At 35.2% G+C, this 11,635-nt stretch overlaps 1 protein-coding gene across 1 annotated transcript; it reads right to left on the bottom strand.

Annotated features, from left to right (window-relative positions):
* Window positions 1-777: 777 nt before the first annotated feature.
* Window positions 778-10,125, bottom strand: atms (RNA polymerase II-associated factor 1-like protein antimeros). Its single transcript, XM_088239688.1, has 8 exons — window positions 9,836-10,125; window positions 9,370-9,745; window positions 8,262-8,551; window positions 7,523-7,721; window positions 6,457-6,651; window positions 5,323-5,387; window positions 3,159-3,600; window positions 778-903 (listed from the first exon to the last, which is right to left on the bottom strand). Exons 1-8 carry the CDS (start codon window positions 9,901-9,903, stop codon window positions 832-834), a joined length of 1,707 nt encoding a protein of 568 aa, XP_088095814.1. The 5' UTR covers window positions 9,904-10,125; the 3' UTR covers window positions 778-831.
* Window positions 10,126-11,635: the final 1,510 nt, after the last annotated feature.

Raw genomic sequence — 11,635 nt, 5'->3', positions numbered from 1 at the left:
TCTGGGGGCAACTAGTGATGTCCACATGCTCCACTTAGGAGCGAATGTGGAAAAGAAGAAGAAGACGGATTGAAGTTGGAAGAGGTATGTTACGGATGAAATATTAAGTTTATATAAATATCACTGAAGTTTTGAAAAATTCTTAAATGTAGCAAATAGTGAGTTTTGAAAAATTTCCCAAATTTCAATTATTTTTATTAGGTTCTTAGTTATAAGTCTTTTTCAAATAACAAGCGATTTGATGTGAATTATAAAAAAAAATCTTCAGAAAAATTACACTCGAGGAAGAACAACCTAACCCACAGAAGTGAGTTTTGAGATAATCGCAGTCGACATTTTTTAAATGTTTTCAATCTGTGTATTTGCTATTCAGCTATTAAATGAGGTAAGAGTTATTTGCATACGGTCATGTTAATACGACCTTTTCGTCGTTCAATGATTAAAAATGAGTCAAGTTGTACTTGAATGAATCAATATCTTAAGTCCTTCAATGATTAAAAATGAGTCAAATTGTACATTTTCTTTACTGAAACCGGGACCAAGTTGAGAGGCGTGTTGATATTTTTGCATGCCGCAACATCTGTTTACAACCTAGAGTGACTATTTTGTTGTATGGTGATAGCCAAGACATGCAGTTTACTAAATATGCATTGGCCGGATAAACAACCTAATGGACATTAGGTTGTTCTTCCACCGGTGTCCTCAATTTCAGCAAACAGTGTGGTTTTGAAAAAACGGTCCTCAACTATTGATGAAAACATTTTTATTTATAATTAATTTATTGTATTAAAGTTTATAATTGGTATTAGAGATGCACATGTTGGGAGTAACTTATTCCGAGTCATCGCCGCTGCGGGCAGACGATCTAGACGAAGCAGAACCACTACGAGAACCTCCAGATCCCTAAAATAACAACAATTAACTATTTACTTAATATAAAACAAAACCAATAAATTTCTAGATATGTATTAAATGTTGCTGTTTTTCAGGAGCTGAAAATGCCAGATATAATATTAACACGTTTTTGATTATGCCGGCTATGGCTGTCAGTCCAAAAGACATTGGTAGTGAAAAGACGGCTATAGCCTACGTGAAACCTCAAGACAAAATAATAAAAAACTAAATGGTAGGAAGAGATGTTGTGTCCCTATAAAATATAATCGGCAACAAAAGTTTCCCAGTATGTTAGTAAAATAAGATTTACTTCACATCACCAGCTATGGTCCAATCGGAAGTAAAATATTCTAAACAATATTATATGTCTAGTCCGTATGAGTGAATCCTATGGGAAAAGTGTCTACGAATGTGTTAAATCACAAAGTTGCTTCCAAAATTACATAGAGATGTAACAAGAGCAAAATAAGAGAGTGGCTACTCGCTCAAGAGTTTATATATGAATAGTAGCTTAGGTATAAATATTTTATTTTTTCATGTATTTTCTTGTATTTAAAAAATAAATTTATATATTATTATTTGTATAAACATGTTTATTCTGATCTTTCCGGCTGTTAATTTTTATATGTAATTCATTGTTTTTATAAATGTAAATAATATTATTAAGTCAGTATAAATATAATCTTCACCAACAAGCTACAAAAAGTGGCTTGGTGGGATTTTAGTTTTAGTAAAAATATAACAAGTGAAATTTTTTTAAATTGTAAAAATGTATAATTATGCTATTAAATCAAAAAAAAAAAAAAAAAAGATATGGTCATATAATTCTGTAGAAAAAAAAATAATTCATGTATAATATATGATTTACAATGCGTTGACAATGCGTGCCTACGAGAGGAAGAGGATCGATGCATTCGAGATGTGGTGTTGGAGAAAGCTGCTGCGTGTGCCTTGGACAGCCAGAAGGACGAATGCATCGATACTGGAAGAGCTGCATATTACAACTCGTCTGTCAGTGGTGTGTCTGAGGAGGATACTGTTTTTCTTTGGACATATTGTTAGACGTGAGCCGGACAATCTAGAAAAGGCAATGATGTCTGGCCGAGTCGAAGGTAGGAGAAGCCGGGTTAGAATACCATATAGATGGACTGACCAAATAAAGGAGGTTGCGGAGTTAAAATTTTATGTGTCGGTTCATCGGGCTGAGGACAGACCGGTGTGGAACAGACTAATCAGAAGTGTTCATTGGTGGTCACAATCCTCAGCATTGAGAGACCGACTTGGAAGAAGATATTATTTACAAACATTTCACAGTGGCAATGTAAATTTTTTTTTCATTTTACTGATAAAAAAACGATACATACATAAAAATGTATTAATAAGTGCTTAAAACTGAAGTGTTTAAATACATCAAAAGGAGTTTTTCTTTTGTAAATTGAGTTGTTCTGGGTTATTGTGTTATATGATGTTCATACTCTCTGCCAACGTAGCAATTCAAATCAAATTGGAGCATCCATCAGCCGTGACGATGGACGGTACGGAGTGCAAAGAACACACAGCATAAAACCCATAAAAAGTACATCATTTGTTAGCGTCTGAATGGTCATAAAATCCTAAGAAAGATTTTCATTCTCAATCGCTTTGATTTGTGGAGCGGAGAGCAGGCGGGATGGATCTGAATTCTTTCCGATCTGAACACTCCCGTTTTCTCCCCTTCATAATTTACATAGTTTTTTTTACAAAAAACTACAAAAAAACAAGTCTCATTAAGCCAAAAAGCAATTTGTCATCGGGTGCTCAAACGTAAGTTCAATATTTTACTTAAAACATTTAAGTTTGTAAGTGAAAATTCTTGATGGAAGTTCATTGTAATTTATTATATAAATAAAACACGAGTGATACTTTAATCCACAAATTTGGAATATCCAGTGACCGGTTTCATCGCTTTAGCGACATCTTCGAGACTGGTATCTAAACCGTATTGTAACCGGTCACTGGATATTCCAAATTTGTGGATTAAAGTATCACTCGTGTTTTATTTCTATAATAAATTTTACTTAAAAAGCTATAGAAGCATCAGCATCACTGTAGTGTTTTAGAAATGCTTCTGATTATTTTAAAACAATATGGCAATATGTCTTCATGCTCATACCAACCATTGTAACTTTCGATGTGACAGGTTTTAATCTTTAATCTGAAGAACACACAAATCAATGATCTAATAGTACTAGACTTAAGGATTATTCTATAGTTTTGAAAATCACCTGTTTGGAGCCACTGGCCGACCTGGATCGACTTCTCGACTTTTCAGACCCACTCGGTGACCGAGACCTCGACTTCCTTCCGCTGGCGTTCGATTTAGCGGGTGACCCCGACCTCGATCTGGATCCTGATGCGGATCTCGACCTCGACCGGGATCCGGACTTCGATCTGGATCGAGACTTGGACCTCGAGGTCGCTCTGGAGCCACTTCTGGACCTCGGGGATGCCGAGCCTTTCCTGGAGCCGTCTCTGGAGCCGACCGAGCTCTTCCTGGATCCCGATCGCGACCTGGAACCCGACTTGGATCGCGACCGCGACCTCGACTTGGACCGGGATCCGGACCGGGAGCGAGAACTCCTACGGGAGCCGGCTGCGGATCCCGCCGGAGACTTATCAGGAGACCCTTCTTTAGAACCGGAGGGAGAGTGAGATTTACTGCGAGACCTAAAATTCATCAAAGTGTTTAATCAATTGATCTAAAAACTCATAAAGTATAGATTTATGGTAAAATGACTTTATATCACTAAAATCTATTTTTAAAGAATCTCTTGCAAAACTGAAGGGTGTAAAATTATACAATCCTGAACCGCTGTTTTGGATCGCTTAACCCATCCCACGACAAGAGTTCCATGTGGAACTTAAAAAAGCATTAGCAGACTATCCGTTATATTGAATTGTCTTGTGACTCACGCAGTTAATAGTTATTTCTAGTCTCAATGCATGTACTAGCATACACAATTTAAAATTTAGTTGCCACGAATTTATCTTTAAGTAACCACGTGAGCAGAGTTGCAATTTCAGTGTTGAAAAAAATGAGATTTTTTTACAAAATGTGAAAACAGAGTAGGTAAGTAATTCTATTCACGGGGACCCGCCACAACGAATCTTCACAGGTCGCAGTGACGCCAGGAGCTTGCATGGCACTGACCCCACCACTAAGAAGAAGAATAAAGTTAGTAAACCATAAATCCTACAGTAATTTATTTTGTAAAGTTAATGAAATTTACTAACTATTTCTGTAAAAACATTAACAAAATAAATTATTTTAGATAGATTATTTAGAATTATCTAGAGAGCCAAAACTACAATGCGTTAAGCTGAGAGATAATTACATTGAAGATATTGACATAAAACAATGTCCTCGATAGAAATATACTGCATTTATATAGCCAATAATAACAATTACTTATTCGAAAATACCTTAAATTGTTAAGTTCGAAACATAATGAATATAGGTGGGAAGGTTTTCACGGTCACTGTTATCAATATGTTTCTTTTTTGGGTGATACCGTGTCACTCAAAAAAAAACATATTGATAATTTTTTTTTATTTGAAAATTTATTTTTTAACCCTTACGGATTATTACATTCATTTTACAAAAATAATAGATACATTTTTTATTCATACTCTGTTGTACAAAATAATATTTTTTACATCTTTTGAAAAGTTTGCCCGAGTCTTTAGTTTAGTTTTTTCTGGTATTTTATTATATATAATATGTTTTTATAAATAAATAAATATGTTTTGATGAACTTTTTAGTTATTGCAGTTTGTCGAAGTATACTACATTTAAACATTTACATATAAATTCAATTTATTAAATGTCATATTTAACTCAATATACAGTATTTATTTTACTTATGGCACCTTTGAAGGTGGGGTGAGGGTATGATATATGGATCTGTTTTTTTCTGGAGGCTCCCAGAGTGTGGGAAAGCAATTTTTTTTTTATTTAAATTTGAAAAAAGTAATTTTGTTACTTCAATAAAATATTTTTTTAAATTTCAGCATGAAATTCGAAGAAAAAATCGTTATCATGATTGGGTTAATGGACTAAAACTTAGTGACATAAAGTGACATTACCCGTCAACCGATGATATATTCTGTGTGATATTTTAGAAATAAATGCAACGTATCTCGATCATATGTTACAGGTAAAGAAATCAGTATTGCGCTTTAGGTGTCTGAAATATTGCAGCAGAGAACCTATATTTCACGTCCGGCTTACCAGGAATCAAACCCAGGACCTCGAGCTTGGTAGGCGAATGCACCAACCTCTACACGGGGCGGACTTATCCCTGTTTATTTCCTTTTTCAGGATTTTTTACCTCAAAGTAGTCATCGAAAACTGAATTTTTCATTCGCCAGGACAAAAATGTACATTACCTTTCTTTTTCATTTGTGTCAATTTGTTCCTCTTCCTCGTCTTGTTCCATTTCATCTTCCTCATCCTAAAACCAATAAAAATAAAAATAACAAACCAATTTCCAGCTTGATCACCGGTAATGCTAGAATAACAATTTAAAAACATAATTCTAATGATAAATCCATAAAACATTAATTCATCGGGACAACATTAACCCCTTTTTTTGGCAATGCATCCTATAGGACAGCGCTGTCTAACACTGGTGGCCCGCGAGTTGTACATATTACAGCAAATTCTTCATCAAACATTGGGGACCAAGACTTCATCAGAATTAATATTTGACGTGATATGTCTGGTGAAAGAAAATTGTGTTCAGAATTACCCATCATACATTAAAATTTGAAAATATTTCAAGAGAACAAAACAAAGAAATATACTATTTAATTTTTCCAGCTTGAAAAAAAACAATTACAATATTATCACTATTTGTGTTATTTTTTTCTTATAAATAAAATAAATTTTAAAGAAACATTAACCGATTTTCATTTGATGAAATTTACCTATCCTTTTTGGCCCCCGAAATGTTTGATAAAGAAAAAATTGCCCGTGGTCTAAACGAAGTTGGACGCTGCTATAGGTCTCATTTTTTCTCAAGAACTAAAACAGCATTCATTTAAAACTGTTTTAGCATATTTTTCATTCTTTTCTGCATTATGAAAATTCATAATAAACTTTGATAAATATTTGGGATTTTAAAGCCTTTTCAACCAGCGCATAGACGGTTGGGATTTTAGATCCCCGTTTCCATATAAGAGCTAGATTACAACACGTCTTGCAGCTACAATGCGCATGGATCATTAGAAATCTTAGCTTCCATTATTTTTTTTTTAAATGCTCGATTTTGTTTTGTTTTTGGAAATTTTTTGATTGAAAAAATAATTGTATATAGATTAAAACACATCCTGCATGTGCGGAAAAAATTAGTGGTTGAATATATACTCTATTTACGGTTAAAATAAATTTGAGTTTGGTATAATTTCAGAGTAAATTTGATTTACATATTACAAGCCTATATTACCAAATGTTTTGCAATTATAAATGCATTAACAAATAGAACTCGCGAATGATTATCAAATGGATAAATAATATTCGACCTCTTGTGCGGGCTCCAGCTGTTTCTCCCTGAGGCGCTGCATGCGGTGCTCGTTGAGCGCCAGAGGTCGATGGCTCACCACGAGCCGGGTGCCTCCCGGCCCCCCCGCCCCTCCTGCCCCTGCGCGCTGCCTTCGCTTGCTCAGCCGCACACGCGTCTCCAGCTCGTTGTAGTACGCCGCGCCATTGCGGATCACCTGAAAGAGAAAACATCAAAGGTTTACTTAGAGGTTACACTTTCCAAAAGGCAGAATACGAGTACAAACGCCGTAAGCTAACACTGCTCGAGTGTCACTTCTGATCGTGAATGCTGATGGTGGATGCTGTAATGCGATCTGAAACGTCGGAAAAGAGTACAAACGACACGGCTCAATAACCCAGAAAAATTCATTGTACGATTTAAATACACTGGAACCCTATTTTACACGGTTTCAAAATAACACGGTCCAAAAATTAAATTCAAAACAAATTTGAACATTCATTTGACAATGTGCAATATTAATATAATTATATTATTCGTTATTAGAATTCCCATATCGCTCTTTTACTTACTTGGCATATTATATATGATCTTTGTTATGATTTTTGAAGTACAGTAAAACTCCAACTATCTGAATTAAAGAATGTCAGACGTTTTACGATATGCAGAAATTCAAATAATTGAATTAACCATTAAATCAAGGCAATGTTTTGAAAAAAAAATACAAAATTTACTCTAAAATCATATTTTTATTGGTTTTGAAATAATACAGCGAATCGGAATCACATCAAAAACTTACTTAATGTTCAACGATGACAAGAGTTCGGAATAATGGAGTTTTTCTGTATTTTGTTGTCATGTCATATTTCCTAATAAAAATAAGGTATAACAAATAGAAAACAATTTCTGTTTTTAAAATCCCCAATTGATTTTTATACGAGAAACACTTGTTGCAGGAAACAGGGGTTCCGGTGTACTCTCATGGGTCATACATGCCAAGCTTTAGTGGAATATCTTACTATTTTCAATGAACAAAAAGACTCGGTCGGACTGTCGATGTTTGGATAGAATTGGAGTGTTATAATTACCAGGAAGTAGTTTTCCTCGTAGCCCTTGGAGGCCTTACTCTTGACGTTCCAGTTGTACTCGCGAGCCATCTTGTACTCGTAGTGTTGGTCGTCCGCGTACGCCACTCCCTCGGTCACATCCTTCTTTCTCTGCAGCAGCGTTTCGTCGGTGGGCAGGAAGTACGCCACGAACTGCTCGCCGCTCTCATCCATCACACCTCTGTCGTACAATAAATCATCATTAATAAAATCAAAATTGTGAAACAGGCGCGTGCGGAGACTATTATCAGTAGGAATGGTGACAAAAAATAACAATGATAAAGTGGTTAAAAACAAAGTTGTTTTATTTTAACTTTAATTAAATAAACATTGTTCATATTCATCAAAAATTATAAAAAGTCTGTAAATAACAAAACATTCAAGTTTCTTAGTGAAAATTCTCAGTGGGAATTCATTGTCATTCTATGAATAATCTTAATAAGAACATATAAGTCTTAGAGTAATGGTAAGTATTGTCGGGCAAATGAATTGTGAATCAGGTTGTGGTCCCGTAGCTAGCGTTGCGGACTCATGGATCAGAAGTCAGAGGTTCGAATCCCACTCTACCCCAACTTGATTTCCATTTTTCTAATAGTGAGTTATTGACAACTCGTTGAAAATGGCGCCCAAAATTGAAATATTTGGGTAAATTGTAAGAATGTTAGTATTTATTTTCTTTATAAAAAAAGCTGAATAAATTGAGATGGTTATGAAAGTGTACCTGATCATAGCCTGCGACATCTGCTCGATTTGTGCGGAGATGTTCTTGTCCTGCGGAGCGGGGTCGGAGTCGAAGATGACCTGCGCGCACGGGTAGCGCCAGGTCAGGAAGTCGGGGAACACGGGCATGACCTCCACCGCAGTCACTCCCGGCTTGCTGTAGTGCTTGTCCAAGGTCACCTTGGCGTCCTGGAAGGTCTTCTCGATAGCCTTGATCTGGCTGTCTCGGTCCATGTACATGGTCTCCTCACCGAGGCTCTTCTTCACGTTGTAGCCCACCTTCGCTTCAACCTGAAGACATAGACATTTGTAAGGATTTGCCAAATACTTCTTTGTGAAAACCAAAAATCTAAATTAAATTTTCGAATTTAGCCGGAATACGCATTTGAGAAGATAATGCCTGAAATTAGAGAAGCTAATGTTCAACTTCAATCCAGCTAAACATTTTATTGATGGCAGATCTGTGGATGGGTGGAAAGTTCTGCCTCAAGAAATAATACTAAATTTAGATAATTGATAGTTGATAACATTTACATTATATGATTTATATAATACAATAGCTAACATCACAAAAAGTCTTGTAGATACAAAGTGCATCGACGAGTGGAATTTCAGCAACATAAGAATGATTTTAAAAGTCTACAATAAAAAATTAAAAAAACAATAATAATACGTCGAGCAAAGAACTAGTAAGTATGGCAATTAAGTGAACATGTTACAGCACAAAAAGTTAACAATAAAAAACTAAACAAAGACAGCATTCCTTAACTTATTAGTTATTATTAAGGTTAACAAGATGATAGACGATACTGGAACTCGAAGGGTCCCTGTTTTAGGTATACAGTTTACAGGGTCTATTGTCCTTTTCCTAGTCTGGTTTAAGTATCCACTTTACACTCCGTGTAACATTCACCATTCTGACTATGTTTAAACATCCACATTTCCTCGACTCTTCCATCTCTTGACTTTTGAAAGTTGATATCTTTATTGATGTGTGTGAGATTAAACTGGCTGAATTATTTCACCTACTAAGCAACGCCTAAAAATACTTAGCTTATTTACTTTGAAAAAATCAAAAGTTGCATGATTTTACAAAAAATATATTTTACCTTCTCCATACTCTGCGGTTGGAATCTGGTCTGTTCGGTGGAAATGTACTCGGACCTTCGCAGCCACGAGACGCTCTTGGCGTGATGTCGTGACCTCTTGGAGTCTTGCGGAGTGTGAACGTCCTCCTCCAGCAGCTTCTCGTCAGCGGGGTCCAGGTGCACGTAGCCATCGGTCTGGTAAATATCGCGATTGATCAAGTCGATGTTGACTCCGAGATCGTGCTCCGTCAGAACTTCGTACTTGTAATTTCTCTCCAGAGACGTGGGGTTATATTGAATGAAGCGAGTGGATTCAAAAGGATAAGTGATGAACTTCAAATCGAACGGAATATCTGGAAGTGTATTGCAGTATTTCACGCGGCATACCAGCTCAGACCTGAAAAACGAAAGAAACACATATTAATTACGTTAAACCGGTTAGTTTGAATTACTTTAGAGCATTGTATATTATTACAAAGTGCATTACTTGCGCTCTCCTTCTCTTCCCGGTCGTTTATCGGGAGCGTTGGTCCCGGTCTGGATTGTCGGAGGCATCTTAGATTTACCGAATTACTTAGCTGTCATTTAATGTATGGTAGTGAAGTGTAGTAACAAAACCAAAAATCACACAAATCCACCTGTGTATAGCGCAAAACCACAAGACAAAACTGCAAATGACTTCAAATTAAACACACAAAACACAAAATTTACTGAAAAAGTTTACGAAAAGTCAAATTATAAATCTTTGTCATAGACTAAAAATATTTTAATTTCCATGGATATAAAGAATAGATATACCAAATGTCAGTTTTTTACCATAAACTATATAATATATATATATATATATATATATATAAATATAAAAATAAAACAACCTGTATGTATATATTTGTATACATACAGGATGTTCTTTAAACCCTGTCACATCCGAAACCACGATGATCAGTATGAGCAAAAAGACATATTGGCACATTAAAATATTTTTTTAGAACTACTAAAATCTTAAAAAATAAAATATAGAAAAAAACAAATGGTTGCTTACTTCTGCAGGGGAGAAACGAGGAGGGGGGAAGGAGGGGTCTGAACCCTACGGCCGCGTCCCCCTCGCTTCTCCCCTGCAGAAGTAAGCAACCATTTGTTTTTTAATAATGTATTTTAAAATTTTTTCTTCGTTCTAAATATTTTTTTAATATGCTAATATGTCTTCTTGCCTATACTGATCATCGTGGTTTAGGATGTGACAGTGTTTTAAGAACACCCTGTATAAAATATAAAACTCCATCTCACAACACGAGTTTTCACTATATTAGAGGGGTAGAAACGTTATTCTAAATTCTGTATTTACAAGACACTTGGAATTTTATATTTATTTTGTGATTTTTTTTTCATTAAAAAAAAATTGGGGTGATTTGTAAACGGTTACGTGCAACAGTTACGTGAGAGAATGTATTTTTTATTTATTGCGGACTCACGGAGTAGAGGAATTACATTCGACTACCGCTTTATAAAAAAAGGTCAACATCGATCTACATACACTTGATTCCCCCTTTCAATTCATTGAAAATAGCCTCTAAAATCAAAATGTTTGTAATGAAAAAAATAGTCCTCTAATTTACTTTTTAAAAATCAACGATATTTGATTTTCAGTAAATTGGACCAATAACATTGACTTATCGTCGTTGCACATCAAATATGGGCCATGTGACTCGGAGCACATTCAGAGAAAATCGATAAAAACAAATTAAAAAAAAAAACTAAACCGAAAATAACACTTCTTTGTATAGAAGAAGTAGGGAAAATAGAGTGTTTTTCAATTAAGTAATACATTTATTTTATATATTAATTACTTTATGCCAAAAAATCGCATTTTGATGATTTTCTCAGAATGTGCTCCAAGTCACATGGCCCATATTTGATGTGCAACGACGTATATATTATGATTGAATTTCTTTTTTTCAGGAGGCAAAATTAGCAGTCGGATGGAATCTTGGTGCCATCCCTCATATATGGGAATGAGGTGTGGAATTAGAAAAACGATAAGGATGAAAGCAAATTAAATTCTGAATGCTATCGAAATGTGATCTCTCAGGCGATGTGTAATAAAACAATACATAATAGGAGTACAAATGTCAAGATTTATGCATTATTTGAGGCTGAAATAAGCATTATCGACAAAATCAAGAAAATAGTGCTGCATTGATTTGGACATGCAGAGCGAAAAGACGACGAAAGAATGGCTAAAAGGATTTAAGATGCAAATGTTGATGGAATCAGAAAACGAAAAAGA

The sequence above is a fragment of the Micrasema longulum genome, unplaced genomic scaffold (assembly GCF_059751315.1).
Source record: "Micrasema longulum isolate JH-2025_06_02 unplaced genomic scaffold, ASM5975131v1 h1tg002224l, whole genome shotgun sequence".
In the NCBI taxonomy this organism is placed as follows: Eukaryota; Metazoa; Arthropoda; class Insecta; order Trichoptera; family Brachycentridae; genus Micrasema; species Micrasema longulum.
This window is presented reverse-complemented; position numbering and strand designations above follow the sequence as displayed.

Coding starts and splice junctions, on each gene's coding strand:
- atms (XM_088239688.1), bottom strand. CDS start 9,903: ATGCCTCCGACAATCCAGACCGGGACCAACGCTCCCGATAAACGACCG. Junction 8,552..9,369: donor AACCGCAGAGTATGGAGAAG/GTAAAATATATT, acceptor CTATGTCTTCAG/GTTGAAGCGAAGGTGGGCTA. Junction 7,722..8,261: donor ATGTCGCAGGCTATGATCAG/GTACACTTTCAT, acceptor ATTGTACGACAG/AGGTGTGATGGATGAGAGCG.